General features: G+C 42.9%; 2 protein-coding genes across 5 annotated transcripts in view; one reads left to right on the top strand and one right to left on the bottom strand.

Moving 5' to 3' along the window:
• The window catches only part of LOC121956873 (zinc finger protein 646), a 60,118-nt gene extending 40,724 nt beyond the window's left edge, over nt 1-19,394 (bottom strand). The window contains exons 1-5 of one of the 4 annotated variants that reach the window (XM_088069304.1): nt 19,200-19,393; nt 9,429-12,207; nt 7,026-8,070; nt 6,780-6,875; nt 5,766-5,908 (exon numbers count right to left, since the gene is read on the bottom strand). In XM_088069304.1, coding sequence (XP_087925430.1) covers nt 6,813-6,875; nt 7,026-8,070; nt 9,429-11,995 — 3,675 coding nt within the window. In that variant the 5' untranslated portion in view covers nt 11,996-12,207; nt 19,200-19,393 and the 3' untranslated portion in view covers nt 5,766-5,908; nt 6,780-6,812. Of the gene's footprint in view, nt 1-1,772; nt 5,909-6,779; nt 6,876-6,960; nt 8,071-9,428; nt 12,208-19,199 lie in introns of those variants that run through there. The other 3 variants (XM_088069303.1, XM_042505295.2, XM_088069302.1) reach the window with 3 other exon arrangements.
• Nucleotides 19,395-21,556: 2,162 nt separating this feature from the next.
• The window catches only part of thoc6 (THO complex 6), a 7,629-nt gene continuing 3,368 nt past the window's right edge, over nt 21,557-25,817 (top strand). Inside the window, exons 1-7 of the mRNA XM_042505326.2 lie at nt 21,557-21,715; nt 22,697-22,788; nt 22,881-22,945; nt 23,056-23,159; nt 23,551-23,588; nt 23,711-23,759; nt 24,866-24,937. Coding sequence (XP_042361260.1) covers nt 21,701-21,715; nt 22,697-22,788; nt 22,881-22,945; nt 23,056-23,159; nt 23,551-23,588; nt 23,711-23,759; nt 24,866-24,937 — 435 coding nt within the window. The 5' untranslated portion in view covers nt 21,557-21,700. The remainder of the gene's footprint in view (nt 21,716-22,696; nt 22,789-22,880; nt 22,946-23,055; nt 23,160-23,550; nt 23,589-23,710; nt 23,760-24,865; nt 24,938-25,817) is intronic.

Here is a 25,817-nt window from a genome sequence, read left to right as displayed (position 1 = left end):
CATCTCACGCTGCTCGTCACCTGTTTGACCTCCTCCGCTCAGGACAGCGTTACAGAGCAATCAAAGTGCACACAAACAGACTCAAGAACAGTTTCTATCCCAAAGCCGTCACCTCCCCGAACACTGCACTAAACAGCACATTCTCCAGAAGCATTTCATATCCTTGCGCCATACTCTGTTTGTAGTACCATGTATATGAAGATACTGTGTATGTATGTGTGACTGAAAAGATATTTCCTGTATTAATCTCTACAATGACAATAAAAATATTCTGATTATGATTTGGGTTGTTATTTTCTTTATGTTTTTGACCACTTTTTTCAACATACCATGAGGTTTTGTCATCATTTAACATACTATGTTAAATACTATGTCATCATACTATGACCACTTTGATATTTTTATGACATACTATGATGTTTCAACCATGTTTTTAAGACACTATACTATGACTTCTTGACATACCATTTATTTACGTTTTTGACAATAGTTTGATGACATACTATGGCGTGTTTGGGGTTCTTTTTCGGGAGTTTTTCCTTGGGTGATGTGAGGGTCTAAGGGCAGAGGGATGTCGTACACTGTAAAGCCCTCTGAGAAGGGCTTTACAGTGTACGAATTGAATTGAATTGATTTTTTTTGACGTAGTACAAAAAATATTTTTGAGTGCATTTCATGACAGTATACTCTGTTTTACCATACTGTGATGTTTTCGACATTATTCGACTTTCATTGCTTTTAAGAGATATTATGCCAATACATTATGCACTTCTTTCCATTACGTACTATGCTATGACAGCACTCACGACATTTTTTCGATATTCTATGTCTGTATATGTAATGCAGTAAAAAGTACTTCTCCCTATGAGATGTAGTGAAATAATAAGAAAAAAGAAGCAGAAATAAAAACTGCAAGTACCTCAAAATTATAATTGAGTAAATGTACTCACTTACTTGGATCAATTATATTCTTTGGACTGATATGTAGCTACATATTCACGATGAATTAAGTCCATGTTGATGTAACTAAATTTGCTTCTTGGTCACGTTTTCTCGTGATTTTAAAGTAATTTCTCGAAATTTGTGGGACATTTCTTGCCAAGTGGCTCATTGCCTTTGGGTTCTCAAACCGAAATCAAACCAATCAGGTTTCAAAGGGGTTACATAGCGTGTGAGCGCAGTACAAATTAACCAACGTCGATCCAGGTTTGAAAGCGTTAATCTGATGTAACTGTATTGATCGACTCAATGCATTACACTGAGAGCCAATCTTTAATTTCTCTGTTAAATTAAAGCGTCTCTGACAAACATCAGATGGCTTCAGGTGTTCCTAATAAAGTGACCACTGAGTGTAAATGTCAATAAAGTTAATCAGTGTTGAAGGAGCATGGATTGAACACACTGACCTCCACTGGGCTTTTTTCAGCTATTTATTTTCAGTACTCAGCAGTAAGGGTTATAGTATATGGACAAGTTTTTCTGTTAAGAAATGAATTATCAAAACATAGTTTATAAAAGTGTATAGTAAGCATTACATATATATGCATGGAAACAAAACGTTAAAACAAAAAAGGGGGTTATAGTTCCAAACTGAATCTTTTTCTTCTTCTCCTCTCTAAAAACTACTTGAAATGCAGGCGGGAAAGTGTCCACTCAGAAAACCAAACATGGTGGAGGAGGAAGATGCAAAAATAAAAATGTACAGTAATTATTTCTGTGTTCTAGATCACATCGACTCCTACAGCACTTGACGGTCACTGCACGGCTTTGACTTTTTACCTTTTTTTTTTTTTTTTTTAACTAGCACCAGTGCTCCTGAAAACGCTGACAAACTGTGTTTTTAAAACACACACACACACACACACACACACACACACACACACACACACACACACACACACACACAGAGGCTTCCAAAGAGTCAAAAAACGCAATTAAATATAAAGGAGAACTGAAAATATAACACCAATAAATACAAGAGGTTACCATAAAAGTGTAACATAAAAAAGGTTCAAATGATGAGGACCGAATGCTCCGAGAGTCGCCCTTTTCCATGTGAGTTTGTGAAACAGGAAGGAGGTGGGGGGGTAAATATGACAGAGAGGATGATGGGAAGGCTCGACTGAGAAAGACCGTCACTACATCACTTGGTTAAAAGGCAGGAAAAGACTTTCCATCATCACCGTGTACAGTTCTTACATCTTCAGAGTTCAGAGTCCGTCATTTCCACAGAACAGGGGCATTATGGGTAGAAGGGGCGGTGGTGATGGGGGCGGGTGGGGGTTACATCAACACAGCTCTAAACTCACACATCCTAAAGACTAGCGCCGTCCATTACAAGTGTTAATAATAATAATCAGAATATAAATAAATGCATTACTACAATGATCTGTCGTCTTTTTTCCTTCTTAGAAAAGAGGTGCTGCAGAGAATACAGTCAGAAGTACGATTACAATACAGGATCAAACAATGTACACTTTTACTTTACTTCACTGTGTGGCTTCACTCCGCCGCGCGGGGGGGGGGGGTCTTTTACCTTTTTTTAGCCTGCAGACAAAGATCAGGGCCGGACGGACGGGACACCTCCAGGTTCACACACACAGATTCAAACACGCCGAGGACAACAAGGCAGGACCGACTGGGTCTGTCTCTTTAAGACATCCGAAAAAAGAAAAAAAATGATTGAAATATATCCTCTTTATAAACATTAACTTAACGCGCCGATGTGAGCATATTTATATTTCCAAAATATTTTTGAATTCATATGTTTGGTGTTTTTGTGAAAATTGTTTTATATTGAGAGATTACTCATTAACACATGGATTGTAATAATGACACAAATCTATCTCCGTAAAACTCAAAGTCCACCAGACTTTGTAGAAAATTTAATACTTTTTTGGTTTGGAAAAATTGGTCTGACAAAACAGGAAGAAATCACTTTTGGCTTTGGGATATTTTGACAGGCTTTTCTCTTTGTGCTCAAAAAAATCTACAGATCAATCGGTATCCGATGAAATCGCTAGTTGCCGCCTCACGTTAAAAGCACCACAAAACTCTGCGATTTCGATTTTACGACATTTAACAGGTTTGAACACACGGATCTTCAGTTAACGACTTCCCACAATTTGACAGGCAACCTGGGCGTAAAGAAATTTAAATTGTACTTACAGTACTGTCGGACTGCAGAGAGTACTCTGGGCACAGACGGACCAGCAGAACATCGGGTATAGTTAAGGGAAACTTAACCGTTCATTGTGCTGAGACTAAAAGTTTGCTTTCACTCACAAACAGCTGCTCCTCTCATCTATCCATCTGATCAGCTGTGAATGGATCGATAGATTATTTATCCACAACAAACAACAGAACGCCTGCGCTCAAGGACTCACAAGAATTTAGAGAAGGGACATGCATTTAACAAAAGATAAAAAATTAAAAATTAAAGGTTGCTTGAATTTTTGTTCTTAAACAAGAAATTACATTTTTCTTTCTCTAAATCTTGGATTTTAGCTTTCTGACGATGAAGACAATGAGGTAAAAGCTACGGCAGTGGGGCCTTGAGTTCAGATTGTTTTCCCAATTTTCTAGCCGAATAATGTGTACAACACTTTTAATGCTAAACTCAAACTGCTGCTTAGGGAAAAAAAGAACTCACAGAGAGCTCTGCCTGCACTGCGTTCATGGACCCGCAAAAAACCTTTGAATTTTTAGTGGGGACACAGAACGCTAAAAAAGGACACCCACACACATTTAAAAGACTAAAAACAAGTTGTCTCCAAAGTTATTCAATCTCGCACTTCTGAGCTTTCTAACAATGAAGACGGAGAGGTGAAAGGTACCACAGCAAGCCTTGAGCTGAGTTAATTTTCCCGATTTTTGAGCGGAAACACACAAACGAGGAACTGAACTGCTCTATGGCGACGAACACAATTTGAGCTCAGCGTGTAGAAACATTTAATGCTGAACTCAAACTGCAGGTGCTGTTGAATCTGTCTGTGTGAACGAGGCGTCGGTTCTGTTTGGAAGCTACAGGAATATGAAGCTTGTCTTGGTGCTAGAAGACACACACACACACACACACACATTTAAAGCAGACCGAAGCGTCCCGTCTTCAGTCCTCAAAGCTCCAACAGGTCACTGCCACCTCCCATCAAACCATCCCGAGACAAAGAACGGAAAAACAAACCAAAGCTCTATGTCTGTCTTTACTGCACCTGCACGTTGGTCAAATAAAAACACTTGGTTTCGGCTGACTCGTTCAGAATATGGTTTAAAAACATTGTGACAAAGGCCACGAGAAGATTTCAGAGACAAAGCTCCCTACGAACACCATCAGAACTGGGATGGAGGCGGAAAACAGAGAAACCAACTGCAACACCAATCAGCTCCTGGGACTGAAATGGACGAGATGGCTCGAAAACAAGCATCAGACTTCCTGGCGCTCTCATCAGGACGCTCACAGCAGCTCAACCAAGTCTCGACCACACGACTCGTCAGTCTTTACGAGCCAAACAGTCTGCGTAAAGCTGAGTCGCTGCAGCCGCCGGAGGCATCAGCGCTCCGCAGGAGGGTTCAACAGCTCAGCGATACAGGGCAACATGCAGCAGGGACTAAGGCAGGTGTAGTGAAGTCCATGCAGTTTATACAAAACCACATCCTGTCTGTCTACAGTCCACGTCTGCCTGTCGGTCAGTCTGTGAGGGACGGTTGGACAGTTCTACAACCAGCGCCTCGGGGGGACGTCTGTGACGGAAGCCTCAGCTCAGGAAAGACGTTGGTGTGTGTGTGCATGTGTGTGTGTACAGCGTCCCTCCTGCTTTGTGTATCAGTTCTGTCATGCAGGACTCAGTCTGAGCACCGTCACACACACCACAGCCACACATGGAAAATGAGGAGGAGGAGGAAGAGCTACAGTTTGGCACCTCCAGAAACCTTGGCAAGTGACTGCACCCCCCACCCCACCGCCCGCACACACTCACACCTCCCCAAGTGTCGCCCAACCCCCCCTCCCTCATCCCTTAGCTTATATGAAGGGGCCGCCGGGCATACCCAGGAAGTTGGGCGCATGGGCCATGGGAGGGGGCGCCGTCGAGCCGCTCCAGTGCACCTTCATGTGGTGCCTCAGATTGGACTTGGAGGAGAAGCGCTTGTCACACTGCTGGCAGGAGAACGGCTTCTCCTTGGTGTGGATGCGGCGGTGGCAGATGAGCTGCGTGGAGACACGGAAGGATTTGCCGCAGTCTGGACACTGGTAACGTTTGGGCTCTGTGTGGATCCGACGGTGGTTCTTGAGGGACATCAGGTTGGGGAACTCCTTCTGACAGGAGTTGCAGAAGTAGGTCCCGGTCTTGTGGCTGTTCTTGTGGTTGAGCAGGGAGCTGGCGTGGCGGTAGGACCGCCCACACTGATCGCACACATGGGATTTGATGACCTCACTGTGGCCCCCACGGCTGCGGGCCTTGGCCATGCTGCCGGGGTCGAGTCCTTGCTCTTGCATCAAGGTGAGGTCCAGGCCTGACCCCCAGCCCAGCTCCTGGGAGCCCCCCGGTCGGGGCTGCTGGGGTCTGGGCTGGCGGGGCTGCGGCGCCTGGCCGTGAGTGATCTCCATGTGGAGCCTGAAGCTGGCCTGCGTGGGAAAGGCCCTCTGGCAGGACCGGCAGGTCAGCTCCCGCTGCTTCTGGTGGACGCGTCGGTGGTTGTAGAGCTGGGAAGAAACTCGGAAGGCCTTGCCGCAGTCGTGGCAACGATGGCGCCGCGTCTCAGAGTGGATACGGCGGTGGTTCTTCAGGGCGAGCAGGTTGGAGTAGGTCTTGAGGCACACGGCGCAGTGGTAGATGCCGACGGTGTGGGTGTTTTTGTGGTTGAGGAGGGAGCTGGCGTGACGGTAGGAGCGGCCGCACTGATCACATCTGTGCAGAGACGAACACAGAAAAAAAAGGGGGGAGGAACAAAGGGTGGAGGGGGAGGGAAAGAAAACAGGAGATTAATAACTGAAGATGGTAGTTTAATAACACTATGCTACGAAAAGTTAATCTCAGTTACTGGTTACCACTTTTTCTTTAGAATTACCTTAACTACAATTCATGATCTAAGATGCTACATACAGGTATATGATCTGAAATCCGGCTTAAAGCTTTTTTAAGAAGACTACTACAAAGTGGTGTACCATCTAAAGTTAAGATTTCTACAAAGGTCATCTGGGAGAGGACTGCTGGGTGGGGGAGGGAGGGACATGGGACAAACAACTGGGATTCATGTGGACGACTGGGAGGTATCTGCTGCTCCCTGCACTGCACAAATGGACACATCTGGAAACTATTCAAAGACCTTCTGTCACAGCCTTCTTTTGGGTGATTACTAAGTTCTGACTCAAACATGCCCAAAGAACCTCTGCCACTGTGGGTGTAGGAACTGTTAAAGAGTAATGACCTCGAGACATGTGCAGTGCAGCTAGCTCCAAATACTTCCTAATCTTCCCTGTGACATCAAAATGCAAAAAGCCCCATCACATGACTGCATGTTCTAGTCTATTAACTGGCCAGTATCATGACACTACCTAAAGAAAACAAACACAAACAAAGACTACAGTCAAAATCATTACAATGGCAAGGAACAAACATCAATACTTTAATATTCTACACACAAAATACTACTTAAATCAAATCTGTGTCAAAGTTTGCTGAGAAAACAAAGCATGAAAATTAAACATCTGAACATGAAGGCAGCCTAAAAAACTCAAGTGTGTGATATATGCTAACTGAAAGCAAACGGGGTTGACTTATCTGGTCTCTCCACTAATTCAATTTGTCCAAACTTCAGAAAAATCCGAATTCCGGCACGCGTATGGTCCCAAGGAAGCCGGATTGGAGATCATATACCTGTAATAGACACGTAGAGACCTAAATTTATCTTCACTATTTTTTTTCAACTTCGAAGAATCACAAACAACTGACGAGAACTCACGTGTACCGACACTCTTCGCCCTCTCCCGTGGGTGCAGTGGCCTTCCTCCTGACTTCCATGCCTACCTGGTTGTCCCCGCAGCGGTGCCTGGCTAGGCCGGACCTCCCCTGGAAACTCTTCCCACAGGTGGGGCAGCCGAAGGGGGTGGCGCCCTCCTCGTGGACCTTCTGGTGGTTTCGGAGGAACCTGGCCAGCCGAAAGGCTTTCCCACACGTGTGGCAGATGTGCTTCTTCCGCTGCGTGTGGATGCGCATGTGGTTGCGTAGCGCCATGTAGTTGGTGTAGGGCTTGTCGCAGAAGTTGCACCGGAAGTTGCCCGTCTTGTGGGTGTGCTTGTGGTTCAGCAGGGAGCTTGCGTGTTTGTAGGCACAGCTGCACAGGTCACAGGCGTAGGGTCTCTCATCAGAGTCCAGGTCCACAGAGCTCCTCTCCATGCTGATGTTGGTGGAGCTGTTGGTGGAAGAGGATGAAGGCAGGTGCTGGGCTGGGCAGTCGTGGGCTGCGAGCTCATCGGCCGTTGCAAAGCCTTCACAGCAGCCGTCGCACTCGAAATCCATCTGGGCCCCAGGGCCCTGCGGCCCTTTGCACAGGCCGGCTGTAGTGTGGGTAGCTAGCTGCCTCTGGGTGCGGAAGCCCTTGCCGCATTCTTGGCAGTTGTGCTTCTTCTGGGCGAAGTGGAGGCGTAGATGGTTTTTCATGGCCAGCCTGTTGGGGTATGTGGAGTTGCAAACGTTACAGTGGTACTCCCCGATTTTGTGAAGGTTCTTGTGATTGGCCAGGCTGCCAGCATGGCGGTATGTCTTGCCACATTCTTCACAGGCAAAAGGCCGCCGTCCACTTTCAGCTGGATCAAACTTCTGGGGTCTGGAGGTTCCTGCTGAAGAGTAGGGCTTTTTGAACCCCTGATGGCTGTATTTCATGCCCATTGCCTGGCCCTTTGATGACTCTCCCCTCATAGTCTGCATTTGAGACGGGCCAGGCTGCTGAAAGCGGGATCCGTTGGGGCCGGTCCGAACCAGACCTTTGGCTCTGTGCTCCTCGTGCAGACGGAGATGGTTGATCAGCTGCTTCTGGATCTTGAAAGCCTTGCCGCATTCTTCACACTTGTGCCTGCAGCATGGACGAAGAAAACACAACAGAGTCTCTGTAAATGCATGGCAATTATAAACTTAAACCTATGTGGTGACATGAAACATGACCTTTTGTGGAGGCTTTTGGTTTTTACATTACTGCCTAAAAGTCAAGACCCTAATAAGGTTGGCAGTCCTGGCACAATGTGCAACATATCTGGAAACAAATGGACTCAGTGCAGTTAAAAATCAGAATGTCTACCCTGAAAAACATTTTCCAACTACAATTACCACCTTATGGTTGTACGCCTCCACGCACCAGTCCAGTTTCTCTTACAATTAATCAAGGTCAGCCATGTCTGAGACAACGTGGACGCTTCACAGACATAAGATATCTACAATCAGAACAGTTAATAGATTAGAGTCACCAGTTCAGTATCTGTCCAAATGTCTCCCCCTCTGTTCCTGTGATATGATGCTGAAAACATGATGTTACAGTGAAGTTGGCCTTTGACCTTTTGGATTTAAAATGTCAGAACTTCATTTTATCCTGATAGATATTTATGTGAAAGTTTAGTGTAATAATTCTCTAGTTCTGGCCGAAAATGTGTTTTATGAGGTCATTGTGTCCTTGACCTTTGATGATCCATTTGATTTCGTTTAGTTCATTCGTATTCAAGTGGCCATTTGTGCCAAATTTGAGGAAAGTTCAGTAAGGCCTTTTTTAGGTTTTCCGTCAAATTTGAGGAAATCCCCTCAAGGAGTTTTTGATACCAATTTCGAACGAATGCAAGGTCACCGTGACCTTGACTTTTGACCATCCAAAATCCATTCAGTTTGTTGCTAAATCCACAACATTTTTGCCAAAGTTTTAAAAAATTGCTCCAGCTGTTCTTCTTGAGATACCACCTTTACAAGAATGAGACAAATGAGGTCACAGTGATCTTTTACCACCAAAAATGTATCAGTTTATTCTTAAGTCGAATTATGTTCAAAATCATGTTCAAGAGAATGGGTGAACGGAAAACTGGAATAAATTCAGCCTCCTTCCTCAACTACCCCTAGTGCAGAGGCATAAAACTAATACTAAATCCTCTCTTATTATATTTTTGCCATATTTTAGTTACTTTTTATTACTATTTTCATTACTATTGGTTTTTCTAGTTTTTTTCTAGTTGATGTACAGCACTTTGGTCAACTCTTTTGTTTTTAAAGGTGCTTTATAAATAAATTTGGATTGCCTCTTTCAAGCTATCTGCTTCTATATCAAGGATTCACATCACAATCACATAGGTAATGCAACCTTGATATGGTGAAATGTAGACTAAGATCACTTAATACAGATATAATCAAAACATGCATGTCACAAATTGAAAATGGACAGAATGAGGGACCTACCTCTTCAGATCAAAGTGGGTCCTTTGGTGATTCTTGAGAGCCAGCAGATTGTAGTAACGTTTCTGGCACACCAAGCAGCGGAAAACTCCGGTCTTATGGGATTTCTTGTGGTTAAGGAGTGAGCAGGGGTGTCTGTACCCTCGCCCACATTGGTCGCACTTGTGGGGCTTGTCACTTTGGTCAACCATAGGCCTGCGACCATCTCCACCGACATCACGGCTTCCTCCGGCAACTCCACCACCGACACCATCTCCTCCAGACATTCCTTTGGCTCCGTTCAGGCCCTGCTTGCTCAGCGAACTTGCCCTATTCTTTCCAGGGCACAGGTGGGTGATCAGGTGGTGGCGATCAGCGAAAAACATGCCACAGTCAACACAGATGTGATTGCGTCCGTCCATCTTGTCATTGCCATTAGCTGAGCTGCCTACGATACCCTGTTGCTGGCCGTCCGGTCGTTGGGGGCCATGGACTAACTGGTGATTCAGGAGGTCTTGCTTCCTGGAGAAGCTCTGGCCACAGGTGGAGCAGATCATCCTCCACTCCTGCTCCAGGTTGGAAGGTCCTGGCCCTGTTGGGTTGTTGGCATGGCTACGCAGGTGGCTCCTGAGGGCTCTGAGGCTAGCGTAGTGGTTGCCACAAACCGAACATTGATACACTTCTCCATCATCATCATCGTCTTTGTCGTTGCTGCCCATTCTCTTGCCTCCGCTCTGGGAGTACTGTCGCTGGCTGCTGCCTTCCTTCAGGCTGCTGGAGCTTCCAGCGGGCAGCGAGGTTCCACTGGAGCTATGGTAGTTCATGTTCCCCATGAAACCGTTGGACATGTTGCTCTGCTGCTGTTGCGGCTGCTGGCCACGACGGGGACACATGTGCGATTTGATGCCGGATACATCTCCGTACATCTCGCCGCAGTCGGCACACACATGTCTGTCAGCCTGACGGTGAGCAGAGTTGCTCTGGGAAAGTGAGCTGCCGTCGAAGCGGTCATGGAACTCAAGAGAGTCCAACCCACTGCTGTGGCCAGCATCCGGTACAAAGTGGGCGGCATCACCGAGGTTTCCTGGCAGTGAGATTGGAGTGGTGGCCCCACTGCCTTCCTGGACGTAGCTCTGCTGGGAGTCCAGAGTTAGTGGCTCTGGTGATAGCCAATCACTGCTGTCGTTATTAATTGCCTGGTTGGAGGGACGCCCCTTGTGGCTTCGTAGGTGGCTGTGCAGCGCTGCCAGGTGAGGGTACTGCTTGCAGCAGATGGTGCACTGGTAGTGGCCTGTCTGATGGCAGCGTTTGTGGTTGACCAGGCTTCCTGCATGCCTGTAGCTTTTGCCGCACTCCCCGCACTTAAAGCGCCGCTCTCCATCATCTGGAGAGTTGGCCTGGGGCACACGGCCTCCAGAGGGAGAAGACACTGAGCCCTGGGATCCAGAGGTGAGCGTGTCTGAGTTGAGGATGGAACTGTCTTGGCCATGGGAGGCAGGGTGGGGATCATGGGTCAGATAGTGGACTTTCAAAGTCTCCAGATCTGGGTGCCCTGCGCCACAGTACGCACATGTGTAGATGGGATTGTTGACCGGAGGGCCCATGATGGGGTCATAGGGACCTCTTTTGTCACTGGGGAGGGGTGGCAGGGGCAGAGGGTCTCCCAGGGCAGGGGTGTATGCCGGGGATCGAACCGCACTCAGGTTGTGAGGCATGATGCCTGGGAAACTGCGCGGCAGGCCAAGGGAGGGCGAGGCTGAGTTGTGCAGCAAGATGTGCTCCTGAAAGTCTGTCTTGCTCGGCAGAGCTATCTGGCACAGGTGGCAGAAACAGGAGGCAGTGTCGTCACTCTGGGCTGACTGGGTGACACTGCTGCGCTCCGTGCCATGGAGGCTGCTGCTGCTGCTCACCATGGATGCCCCGGGGGCCTTGAACTTCGAATGAGTTCTCTCGTGGCTGTTTAGGGCAGCCAGGTTGCTAAATTGTTTAAAACACACAGAGCACTTAAAAGTTCCTTGCTGGTGACACTTCTTGTGGTTCACCAGGCTACCGTGGTGCCGGTAGGTTCTGTCACACTGATCGCACTTGAATGGTCTGTCCCAGGCGTCGTCGGACTCAGGAGAGCCTTTTTTTCCGTGGTCGTCTGTTTCGTGGCTTTGCAGGACACTATGTCCCATACCACTATTGTTCAAATGGGAGCGCCCAAACCCGTCCGAGAGGTCTTGGGCGAGGCCGTAGTCCCTCTCGTCGTGGCCCGGCTCCTCAGGTACTTCTTCGCTCTCTTCCTCTGTGTGTGCACTACTGGGGGACAGCGTATGGATACGTAGGTGGTTCTTCAGAGCTACCGCGTTGGGCAGCGTACGCGTACAAACGGGACACTGGAACGAACCCACTTCGTGAGACTTTTTATGATTAGCTAAGCTTGCTGCGTGCTTGTAAATTCGGCCACACTGTTCACACTCAAAGCGTCCGTTCTCTTCTTGCTGATAATGTGCTTTCATATGCTCTAGAAGACTTGGAGTACTCGGACAAACCATATCACACTCTTTACAGGGGAAACCCTTGGCACGACTCATATCATGCATTGCCATAGTACTCTACAGCGAATCGGTTGGAGGGAGTCACAGTTCACAACACAGCAATGAACAGTGACGTTAGGGATGTGGAGGAGGAAACAGCGGGGCTTAGCTCTTCAGCTGAGGGTGGCTGGCAGCCATTTTCTCCCCAGTGCAGGTCCAGCCAATTGGGGCCCACCTTGGGAGGTGGCGGGCCTGCAGGGGTCACACCAGCCAATGAGGTATCACTGTGGAGACAAAGAGAAGAAGAAGAAAAGACGGTTACTCAAAGAGAAACAGGACATCCCATTAAATCCACTAAATGGGGAATATCATTTTGACACACGGATGCCAAATTTTCAAAATTATTTATATAACAAATGGAAATTAAACGTTTGGTGGCCTAAAATCAGTCACTTTTTCAGTCCAATAGATACATTTTGATGCTGCTGCAAAAAATGACTGAATGACTGAAATGAGACGAGCAGACTAAATACTACATTATTTTATTGATTATTAGATAAAACAAACATTGACAAAGTTTTCTTTTGGGGAAATAATTTGCCAGTTCAAAATTGTAACTATAATTCACAATATATTTTTATTGCAATACCCGGCATATCACAACATATTTAAAATTGCAGTAATACTGTATCACAACTTGAATATCGTGGTAATATCGTATCATGGGGCCTCCGGGAATTCACATCCCCACTGCTCACATAAAAGAAATCACATCGAGCTGTGACTTTATTTAAAACAAAACAATACAATAAAACAATAAACAATAAAATACGACCTTTTCAAGCTGTATGTCCCTCACCTGAGCAAAAATTAACAAGTCCCGCCTCACTGCAGACAGTTCTGCAGCAGCCCTCCCCCCTTCATAAATAACAAACAGTCCCTAACCACCGAAGGAAGCCAGCGCGGTGACTTGACGCACGCTCAGAGCGCCATTGAAACCCATTCAAACTGCCAGTCTGGGATCTGTCAGTGATCAGCAGCTACATTGACTGTGACAGGTCACCTAGTGGAAATAGCATGTATTTCCTCCATATGCCAAATATGGTCAAAATGACCTCATCAGGTGGAAAATAGTCAAAATGACAAATTCAGAGTCAAAAGCCCAGAATGACACCCAGAAATAATACAAGTCCTGTTTTTCTGCTCTGATGGCTGTGGGATCAAAAATGTCAGTTTGAATGGGTTTCAATGGAGCATTTTTGGACCTGAACAGTCTGAATGTAACTATTTAGTTTCCACAGTGTATTTTAGACTTATTGTAGGAGCTGAGCTGCAAATTCACTGAATACACTCAAATACACAATCTGGACTACATTTAGGACACATGCATCAACACACACACAGTTATCACAACAGGAAGAATGAAAAATTTTACTAAAAGTTAGAAATGTTGGCAGGATTTCTATTAGACGTCTGTGAGCAGGATGAAAAATGTGCAAAAACACTATGAATGCATCAATGCACACACAATTATCACAAAAAAGAATTAAAAGCGCTTAAAATGCAGCAAACATTCCCTAAGGGGTTAATTATCACCTTTATTGTTATTACCATTTCTTTATTATCATCATCTCTCGGTCTGTGGGCCTCAAACAATGAGAAAGTAAAGACAGCACACACACACACACACACACACACACACACACACACACACACACACACACACACACACACACACACACACACACACACACACACACACACACACACACACACACAGTGAGCGGTCGTAATCAGATCAATGGCTCGTTGAGGTGATTAAAGCTGCTGGATGTGAGGGACAGTTTTAACAGGCTAATCTGTAATCTGGACAGATTATAGCAGGCAACCGTCTGAACACACACACACACACACACACACACACACTCTCAAGTCACATTCAAGGACCCTTCAACAACTCTCCAGGTTTCCTTTGACCAGTTCACGTCGGTACATTAAAATCTTTGTAGAGTTTGTGTCGTTGTTCGGCCTCTGCTGAGCAGGATTTACAGGACGGAGCTGAATGGTCATAAACGACGCCAGAAGAGATTAACCCTTTAAACCTGGAGCGACAACACTTTCACTGTGCTGCTTTCAGATGCCTTTTACAAGTATTCAAACCTCTGAACGCTGAACAGACTGCTTTGATTGTTTCAAAAACAGGAAAAATGCAACAAGCAACTTGGCAACAAATATTCCACAAATTTCAATAAATTAACAGATTTACAGAATCATTTTTTTTAAAGTTAGGGAAACATGTTTGGGAGAAAAAGAGCTTGAGATAAGCTATATTTATGTCTAATTATCATAATTACATATGTGAAATTATGTTACAGAATTATCACATTTTTAAACATTTTAACTTTTTTTCTCCTAATTTCGTTGTAGTTTTTACTCATTTCTTTTATCTCTTTTTTGTTAACTCATTGCTTCGTCATGTTTTTTTTAAAGAAATCAAGCCAGTTTGCTCGGGTTCAAAGGGTTAAACATGTTTTAAACATGTATGCACACACACACACTCAAAATCAATATCTACAATTTAGCATTATTGTTTACAGAAAAAAGAGGAAGATACGGTAGAAGGAAAAGAATGAAAATAAAGTAATCACATAAATAATGAGTAACGCCTGTAAACAGCTGATTGTCAGACTCTCTCTGCACCTCTGAACCTCCTCAAAATCACGCTTTTATACATTATTTTAAACTGCTTTTTGGTTGGATATTTATTTCAGCTCCATATTAAAACTGTTCCACAGCTTCACTCCACAGATTGATTTACAAAAACTTTTCCTGCCGGTACAAACAATTAAATTTCCCCTTAAATGTTTCTATAAAATATCAGAAAGGAGTGAAAAATGTCCAAAGTGAAGCCTGAAAGTCTCATTTGACTGATTATGGAAACAGAGATGAGCATCAAAACCTCAAATTCAACAAGCTGGAATCAGAAGAGTTTTGATATTTAGTCTTAAGAGATAAAAATAAAAAATATAGAAGCAATTTTAAAATACAAAATGACAAAACAGAATATAAAGAACACAAAATGTGCAGAAGTTGGTTTCACAGTGCAAATATCTACAGTCTAAATAAATACGTTAACTGTGTGTAAAAAAAATAGGAAACTAATCTGAATGCTGTCCTCGGGATTACTGAGGCTCCAAAAAAAGGGTCCGCAGATTATCGGCCTGAACGATTATTGGGCCGATATTTGGCTCTCTGACGATTATCTGTATCGACATTTATTTAATGAAAGCTGATAAAATTAATTAATTACAAAGTGCAAAGAAAGGGAGACATGTTTACTTTGTAAAACCTCAGTAAGCTCTTTTTTTATTCATTTTTAAATTAAATTTTCACTTGACTTTTTAAATTCACAGTGAACTTTCTGTTAATGATGTTGAAGGTTTCGTTTTTTTTATTTGCTAAAAGCATTTAAAGTTTGTCATATTAAAAATTCTCAATATTGACAAAGATTTTCATTTTTACTGCAAATGCATATCGGTTCCAAATATCTGTTATCGGTCTCATCAACTACTAAAAATCGGCATCAGCCCTGAAAAAACAACACTGGCCAAACAGAAGCATCATTTCACCCAAAGTGGCTTCATTTCTTTAAAAAGACACGCAGACGGCAACGACCAACAAAAGAAGAAATAAGATGACCCGGAAAAAGTGCTAAAAAATTCACAATAATTCTGTAAAATAATTTCTATACGTAATTATGATAAATATAGATTTTCTATAGCGTTTTTTCCCCTTGGCACTTTAATTTATCTTCCACTGATCTGACTGTAACCGCAGCAGCATCACACTGAGCGAGACGCCAGTCTGCAGCCGACACACACACACACACACACACACACACACACACACACACACACACACACACACAGTGCCCTTACACCTGCACAAGGACACACCTGTAAGCAGGACGTGCAGAAAACGCTGCAGTCCATGAAAGGCTTTAAAACAAACCACTGAAATAAAATGAACACCAGATATGAACGTTTTTTAAAGGTCTGAAGCGAAATCAGAGATGTCAAATATCTTAAAGTCGACCGCTGTGATATCTGCGTCTTTTTGTGTTGTAATTCTATGAAATCTGGACGGAAATGTTTTCCTCTTCACAGTAACTGTTATTGAACGCACGTTATTGTTTGTCACTTTATACCTTTGTGGTTTTTTTCTTCACTAAAAGCTGAATCAGCAGCTCTGACCTCCGCACACGAAACATCGGTCAGCTGGTGTCTAACCGTGTTCATTTGCATCATCCCAAATAAGGAAGAGAAATAAAAAAATAAATTCAAATGTGGACGTCATGAATGGAGCAGTTATGAGAAAAGGCGAGAAAACGTGCTGACAAACACATTTATCATTATGGCCAAATATCAAAACATCTTTAAAACCTGTTCGAATCGTTTTTTTCTTTTACTGCAAATTCCTAAATGTGAACTCGAAATATGCAAATGAACCGTATAAATTAACAGACCCCGAAAAATACTAATGCTGTTTACTCTCAAATGAAGACTTTTATTTACGTTGTATTACTTTGTTATGTTTTAGTATTATTTTCATTTTATATTTCTGTTTATTTTCATTTTATATTTCTGTTTATTTTCTGTTAAATATTTTATTTTTATTTTATATATTTTGGCTGAAACATCCTTTTTTATTTTTTATTGTAAATATGATTTTTTTAAATAAAGTTACAAGAAACAGTCACTCAGACAGACAGGACAGTTCTGGTCCTGCACTGGAGAACAGACCGCCTCCTCCTGGACCACAGACCCACAGAGACCCTCAGAGACCCACAGAGACCCACAGAGACCCTCAAAGACCCTCACCGACTCACAGAGACCCTCACAGACCCACAGAGACCCTCACAGATCCTCACCGACTCACAGAGACCCTCACAGACCCACAGAGACCCTCACAGATCCTCACCGACTCACAGAGACCCTCACAGACCCACAGAGACCCTCACAGACCCACAGAGACCCTCACAGACCCACAGAGACCCTCAGCAGGACATAATTGATTTTAGATGAGAAGACAGAGAGCAGATAATCCCCTTTAATAAGAACCTGGAAATTTTCTCAAGGACTCCATGAATATCACAAAAGGCCTCAAGCACTTACTCCATGACTGTAAACTGTAAATTCTCAAGGACACCTTGAACCTCCTCCAGGCCCATAAAATTACCCCCAAACCTGAAGGACCCTCCTCTGGATCCTCTACAGACCAGAATCCAAACCAGTATCCAAAGATGTTAAATAACTGTTTAAGTTGTGAATATCGATTAATCAATCGATTGTTTTTGTAATTAATCGTCTCAGCTCAATAAACGATTAAAATCACACATTTACATCTTCAGACGTTTAGTTTTGTTGGAGCAAAAGTCAAAAACTTTCAGTTTTCTGAGAAATAAAACTGATCACCTGAGAAAATTCAACTCAGTATTTTGTGACAGATAAATAACTTGAAATATGAATCATCAAAATTTTAAAAAATAAATAAATGTTTTTTGAAGATCACAAAAAATAAAGAAATGAAAAATGCCAATTTGTTTTTTAATTTAAGAAAAAACATGCCAGAAGAAATTTGAGGTGGAAAAAAGTCTAGATGTTTTCTTAATAAACTGTCAAAAAATTGAAGAAAAGAAATAGCCAAAATATTTTTCTAAAAAACTGCTGAAAGAAATGTGAAAAAAAATCAAAATGTTTGTTTTTTTTTAAAGATAAAAATAAAAAAAGATCACCAAAGCAAGCTTTCCAAAGCTTCTCCATGACCTCCAAACCTCCAGGAAAACATGGTTTCTTTAAAATCGATGGTAAACTGAATACAAAACACATATTTAATACCCACATATACAGCCAAAATTTAAACACTCAAAAACAAAACATCAGCCCCCCCAACACTAAAAATAATTACTTCCACATGCCCCCTCCACTTTTTTGCACCACCCCTCCCCTGTCATAAATAACGAACAGTCCCTTACTAATGAACCCACATGTATCTGTATTATTCAGCACTTCTGTCGGAGGCCAAACTTCCAAAAACAAACTGAATCTCAGTGAATCTTTGGATCCGGGTTGATTTTTTGGATGAAGCGTCTCATTCACACTCAGATCTGAATCAGCAGCCAATCAAAAGCCTTTCTGTCTCTTTCCTTCCTCCGCAGCTTCATGTAAACAAACCGACAAAAAACCGACAAATGTGCGCAAACACGGAGCGGCGCGGCTGCCCCCGCCGCGTGTGAGCGGCTCTCAGGTGGCTTCACACCGCAGGGACCCGGGTCCGTGCTCCAATGACGCTTTTTTGATCGCAGCTTCGATCATTTAACCCAGAAAAAGGTGCCGCGTCCCGGGCGGGCTGAGGGCAGACCCGGGTCAGAGGAGCCGGCAGGGCCGCGGCAGGCTCCCTGACCTTGGCCCGTCTCCTCTCGGCCGGTTCAGCCCGCATCCGCGAGCCGGGACAAAGCGGAGCATCCTCACCGACTCACGGCCGACATTTCCTTCGGTCGACTCCCCACTTTTTACCGGGGCAGCGACGCCCGAGCCCGGCCGGGAAGAGAGCACCGGAGCCGGGGGGAGCTGTGTGAAAGCTCCCGGTGTGTTTCCGACACGATGGTCCCGGTGGAGCGGGACAACACCTTCAGCCATCAGCCCCCTCTCCCCGAGACCCCATCACCCGCTCCACATCGGAAAATGGCTCTCCAGCAGCGAGCCATTTTCCCCCATGCTAACGGGCTAACGGCTCCTCTGTAGCCCCAAAAACACCACCCGGGAGCCCGCAGCGCGCAGCCAGGAGCCCCGGACACATTCACACACCAGAAACACCCGAAAATATCAGCAGCGTCGAAGCGTTCAGCCTCCGGCAAAAAACCCAAATTATGGATTTTAGGTGACAGAGAGTGAAGATACACGGCCGAGCTAACGCTAGCACGTAGCTAGTTAGCAACCCCCCGCGATGAGAGAAAGGGGTGAAACGGAAGTTGAAAATGGTAAACAAAGCGACAAACAGCGCAAACACGACCGTGCACGAGTCGGTTTGGGTTTATTTTGGAGCTCGTGAGGCGGCCGGTGAGCCGGGACTGTGGCCGCAGCAGCGGCTCGCGGAGAGGTTAGCACGGCAGCTAACCCCGGGCTAGCCCGGAGCTACACAAAGATCTCACAAACACAGCGCGGCCCCCGTCGACGGAAAACCGCGTTTTTCTGCCGTTTTTCCGCTCTGCACTTACCCCTCAATCGGCCTCTGTGAACGATGCACGGCGCGGAGCTGCAGAAATGGGCACGTTTCACGGATTCGGCATGGTTTACCTCCTCCTCCCCCGGTTCAAACACCGACTTTTGGTTGTTGGCTCTTTCCCCTCTACCGCCGCTCCGACTGCATACTTCCTGCCGCTGCCCGCCGCGCGGAGCCGGAGCGCACATCGCTGCGCGTCATCCTGCGCACGATCCCAAAAACAACTAAAACACCAAAAACATCCACGCACAGGTTTGCGCCTCACGGTCAGATGGAGAAAACAGCGCGATCGTATTCAGACTGACGATATTTGCACTGTGACTATATTTCCAAAAAACTGTAAAATCCCTCCACCGCACCTCTGTGGCCTTTATATTCTATTTTGTCGTTTTATATATTTAAATTGCTTCTATATATTTTATCTTGTGTCCTATTCTATTTAAATTCACTACTTTAATCCAGTCCTTTATTTCCGTTGTTTTGCACCAAAACACTAAGTCACATTCCTCGTATATGTAAATGATAAAACCAGATTCTGATTCTGATGCTTTGCTGTGAGACTCATGAAGTCATTACAGTCCACCAGAATCTGGAATCCAAACCAGAATCTGGAATCTAAACCAGAATCTGGAATCTAAACAAGAATCTGGAATCCAAACCAGAATCTGGAATCTAAACAAGAATCTGGAATCCAAACCAGAATCTGGAATTGAAACCAGAATCTGGAATCCAAACCAGAATTTTAACAAGAATCTGGAATCTAAACCACAATCGTAATCTGAATATAAACCAGAATCCTAACCAGAATCTTGAAGTTAAACCAGGATCCAAACCAGAATCCAAACCAGAATTTAAACCAGAATTTAAACCAGAATCTAAACCAGAATCTAGAATTTAAACCAGGATATAGACCAGAATTTAAACAACAATCTAGAATTTAAATGAGAATCTAAATCAGAATCCAAACCAGTACTAGTGTCACTTTTACGATGTCCCAGAGGGTAAAAACACGTCAACATTTCAGAAAACAAAGTAACATCAGGGAGTCGTTGCCGTAGCGTGCGTAGATTTTTTTTGTTTGAATTTGTAAATTTAAAACAACACAACAACAAAAAATCACATGAATCTGCAAATACACAAATATGAAAATGTTTTGTCTGAACATTAGAGGGAGAAAGCCTCAAGTACAGTACAAGTACCTCAAAAATGTACTCTGGTAAAGAGTAGAGAGAGTAAAAATATTTGGTTACTTTCCACAACTGATTGAGGAATTTTTCATTTTTTTATTTGTTTGGGTTTTTTGGGTCAAGCGTTCCCTTCAGAATGAGCTTCATGAAACCGTAATGCGTCACACAACCAAACAAAACTACAAAATAAACATGATTTCGTATTTCTGAATGTTCATCAGGAAAACAAGCTTCACTCACACGTTCATAAATGTGTCAGTTTGATCTCACAGATTTGATTTTATTTGTATTTTTTTGTCACCAAAATCTCAGAATAACTTTGTTCAAACATAAACTGTGTATGAAGATGTTTATTACCGAGATTTATATACAGTCTGTGTGCTCAAATGACAAACCTAACTGTACTGTTTGGACACTGCAATTTTTAATCCAATTTCTCTTTTAGTTTCTATTTATTTGTTTTAGTTTGTATTTCATTTTGCAGTTATTTATTTTCTTTGTGTGTGTGTGTGTGTGTGTGTGTGTGTGTGTGTGTGTGTGTGTGTGTGTGTGTGTGTGTGTGCAGTTTCTGTCTTTGTGCTGCTGTAACATTTAAATTTCATTGAAGTCTCAATATATAGGCTTGTAATTTCATGTACATACAGACTTTAACCAGCTTTCCAGATTTTATATCACTGACACATTGATAAATAAATAATCATCGGTTAAATCTGTGAATTTGTGATTTAAAAAACAATTTATCGATTTCATTTTATTGACCTTTAAATATTTTTGGAACATTGATTTGTTTGTTTTTTTATTTATCTTTCACAAATGTTAAATGTAAACTGATCACTTCCATAACTGAACAGATTGACATCATTATAATAAAATCATTATTTCATGTTTTTCAATTTTATTTTATTATATGTTTATAATTTTTATTTCTTACATTCGTGAATTATAATTTCCCATTCTAAGAGTGTCAACAACTCCACTGATTGTTTTAGTTGTAGTTTATTAATGACAAAATGAACATGTAGATTCTATCAGGTAAAAGGTACAGCACACACACACACACACACACACACACACACACACACACACACACACACACAAATATAGATTCAGATGACAACAATGATGTCGCCCTGTCTAATCCTTAACTACATCTCCCAGGATCCCTCGCGTTGCTAATGGCGTCATATTTCCTCGCCTGCATTCCGCTCTTTTCCTCGTCGCATCGGTCGTGATCGTCCGGTTTATTTACCGACTTTTCCTCCGGTAGCTGCAGCCGATTTTTGGGGCACGCGGTGTCCGTGTGAGCAGGATGGGTCCCGTCGAGGTAAAATATTCAAATCTTTATTAAACTGCAGAATTACAGAAACTCGCTCACGTTTTGAACTGAAATCTGCTCCGGGCTTCGTCCCGCTCTGATGTCGGTGTTAAAAACGCGGTTTCTCCCGTAAACCGATAATATTTTTATATAATCTGACGGTTTCAAACGTCACTGTGAATCAGTAAATAAACGATCACTTCCAGTTTATCCATGTTTTATTGTCTGTGTTTGATTTCGGAGGAAGAGAGAAAGTTTCAACCAAACTCCGTGAAGAATTCTGCTAAATGTGTTTTTTTCTTTCTTATCTTAAAAATAATCACCATTATAAAAAGTTTAAATACTTTATTATATTGAATAGACTCTACTGGTTAGTTCGGGTTGTGGTTCATGCGTTATAATGCGTTAATAAATGTTGATTTTAACGTTATTTCATCCTTATTCATCCTCATGCCTTCACAGGTGTGGGTCAATCTCCGTTAAAAATCAGCCAAATTTGTTTCTTTCTTATCATTAAAAAAGCTCACAGAGCGTAACGAGTGTAAATGCTGCTTTGGTTAAAGAGACTCTCCTGGTTAATTCGGTTGAATACGTTAATAATCGTTGATTTTAATGGTGTTTCATCCATTTTTGCTGTCTGTGTTCACTTTTGAGAGTTTTAGGCCAAATTCTGTGTTTTCTTCCTTTTTAGTAAAAATGCTCCAAAACATGACAAATTTAAATACTTTTTTAGGTTAAAGAGACTCACCTGGTTAATTCGGGTTGTGGTTGAATAAGTTAGGGCGTTATAGTCAAAAGTCAGCATCATTTATTTCTGATGAGTTGGTAAATATTGGCCTGAGATGACAGTAAAAATGTATCCCTGCGGTTTCTGAGAGCTGAAGTAACGCGTCCTGTTTGAATTAGAGTTAAAGTTTCTCAGTGAAGAGGATGAAAGCTGATGAACTGTGGTGAATCTGAGGATGAAATGAAGTGTGTGTGTTTGTGCAGCTCCTCCACATGTCAGTCTTCTCTCAGAGTTTTTCTCCCTGCGGTCGATTTCTGGCGGCTGGAAATAACTACGGAGAGGTCGCAGTGTTCAGGTGCGACGCACACCAACGCCTCATGTTCCTGGTTAAAAAGAAGAAAAATGAGAATAATGAGAATAATGAGAATCGTGATCTTTGTGTCGCAGCCTGTCTGCGGCTCTGAGTCCAGACGCCACCGCGCTCAGTCAGAAGCCCGTCCTGACCTTCACGGGTGAGACTCACCGCAGTCCAGTTTTCAGTGAAATGACCTCGTGAGGAAGCGTCCCTGCTCTGACGCTGAACGTGTCCCATGGAAATAAACCGGCTGTTTGTCCCCCGCAGCTCACGAGGGCCCCGTGTTCTCGCTGCTGTCCACCGACTGTCACCTCCTCAGCGCAGGAAACGGAGAGATCAGCTGCTGGAGCTGGGCCGAACTCATCAAGAAGGTCTCCGTCTCTTTAAATCCAAAATTAAACACAGTTTAGAACAACGAGCACAACTAAATACACAACACTGACACTCAATTTACGGCCCACGGCCCAAATCTGGCCCCTGACAGGGCCCCTGGTGGCCCCCAAACACTTTCTAACTGTCAATAAAACTCAAGTGATGGACACTGAGTCCTTTTAGTGTCCATGAGGTGTCAAAACAGAGTCCTCACACCCCCCACAGACGGCCTACCTAAGACCCTAAAGTCCTAAAATCCAAATTATGTCCTGAAATCCTACAAATGTCCTCAAATCATAGAAAGGTGCCATAAATGTCCTAAAATGTCTCAGAGTCACAGAAACCTTCGTGGTTTCTGCTTCACGTTCGTCTCATTTTTGTCTCCCTCAGAATGTCAAACCTCTGTGGACAAAAAGACCAAACTACAAGTGAGACGCACTGTCTTTGTCCTCGTGTTATCAAATGAGTTTCTGTAACAAAGGAGTAAGCAACTGACAGATGTCCCTGTCCCTGTCCCTGTCCCTGTCCCTGTCCCTGTCTCTGTCCTCAGATCCAGCCTGGAGATCCCAGAGATCAACTCGATGGTCGTTAACCCCCGAGTGAGTACTCCAAACCTCACAGTAATCCCACAGTGTAGAAGTACTCTGTTACTCATGCAGTATAAATACTGAAGTACAAAATTATCAGCATCAAAATATACTTGAAGGACCAAAAGTAAAAGTACTTTTTGTGCAGTAATCGGTCTGATGGAAGCGACGCTTTAACGAGCAGATCAGTTTACTCAAATAACGACGTTATAATCTGATTATCTGCTGATTTCTTTCAAAAACACGAAGACAACGAAAGAAGAGATGAACCCAAAATTAGCAAGAAATTACGAAAACAGACAAAAACATTACCTGAAAGTTAGTTTGAAAAAAATAAAATGAAAAAGAAAGTTTAAAAAAAACAAGAAATTCACCAAGGAAATGTCCCAAAAATCCTAGAGATGTCCAAAAACATTAAAAATGTCTTCAAATCTGAAAAATGTGTCAAATCATAAAATTGTCCTAAAATATGAAAAGTGTCTTAAAATCCAAAAAATGTCAAAAAATCTGAAAAATATCCTCAAATAATATAAATGTCTTAAAATGAAAACTAGAAGAAGCGTCTAAAAATTAAAATAGTTTTAACATAATTTAAATAATTATAAATAATGTTTTTCCTGTTTTGTCATATTTCCTGGCTTTTTAAAAATACTAATAAATCTACTAATTTCGTGGAATAAATGAAACATTTCTTACCTTCATCACCTTTTCTTTAAAAAAAATAATGTTTTATGGAAAGAAATCACAGCTATGAGCTCGAGGTTCAAAGGGTTAAACACCTGTGAAAGGCATCTGAAAGCAAGAAAAGTTTTGTGGCTGCAGGTTTCAAAGGGTTAATCTGTAATAATGCATCGTTATTGATTATCGGTTATATTGTGTATCAATAATCTGAATCTGCAGAGGAGCTAAAGCTGTCAGACGCAGCAGAGACGAGAAGCACCTGCTGCTGTTTGTTTGTTGTTTTTGTTTGTTTGTTTGTTTGTTTGTTTGTTTGTTGTTTGTTTGTTGTTTTTGGTTGTTTGTTTGTTTGTTTGTTTGTTTGTTTTTTGTTTGTTTGGTTGTTTGTTTGTTTGTTTGTTTGTTTGTTTGTTGTCTGAGTGAGGCTCTTTGTGTCTCAGGACAACAGTCTGGTCGTCGGAGGAGGAGACAACAACGTCCACGTCCTGGACCTGGAGCACGGCGTCTTCAAGGTGACGTTCAGAGACAGATGTTTAAACACTCGTCCGTTAGATTAAAGCGTCTTCGAAAGTTAGAAGACGGATTTTCTGAATCATATTTTCCGCCTGCATCATTATTTCACTGATATTTAGTAAATAATTTATCTTTAAATTAAGTTTACGTCACGCGGGTCAGGACAGACCATCAGGTCACCGCGTCAAAAACAAACAAACGTGTTTTTCAGGACAAATCAGACTTTTCTGAAAACACAACGATTTTTTGGTTTCACATTTTTTCGGTGTTTGAAGTCAATCATCGAACTTTTTAAACTCGTCTTTTATCCCGAATAAACGTGTCGGCAGAATATTCCCAGAGTCCAAAAAAACTGATGCTGCTTCTCGTTTATTTTAATTCTGATCTCATCAGCATATCTCTCTCTCACTTTTTTATCAAGAACTTTCCAGGACTTTTCCAGGACTTTAAGGCAAATTTTAAAGATCAAACATTTTCTGAAATCGATTCTCATCATCGGATCTTTTTCATCATATGACAACTTTTTAAATATTATTTAAAAAATAATGAATTCAGGGCAGAATTACAACGGGATATTTGGGGGGGGGCTGATGTTTGGATTATTTTTATAATCCTGATCGTATGATTTTGTGTTTTACTCCTGATTTTTAAAGTTTTTTTAGAAATTAGTTTTTCTTTAAAAATCACCCCAAATGACCCAATTCATCAGCTACAAACTGTTGTTATGTTTTCGGTCGATTAAAAGTTATAAAATTGGTCGTAAATTTAAGTCAAAGCGGAAACTGACCTTTCTGCGGAGGACGACCGCCATGACGTCATCAGCGCGTCCGTCCTCGCGGCGGGACGTCAGCGCGAGCTCAGTCCGACCCGTGTCTCCGT

The sequence above is a fragment of the Plectropomus leopardus genome, chromosome 18, assembly GCF_026936395.1.
Source record: "Plectropomus leopardus strain MGB_pleo_1.0 chromosome 18, ASM2693639v1, whole genome shotgun sequence".
Classification (NCBI taxonomy): Eukaryota; Metazoa; Chordata; class Actinopteri; order Perciformes; family Serranidae; genus Plectropomus; species Plectropomus leopardus.
This window is presented reverse-complemented; position numbering and strand designations above follow the sequence as displayed.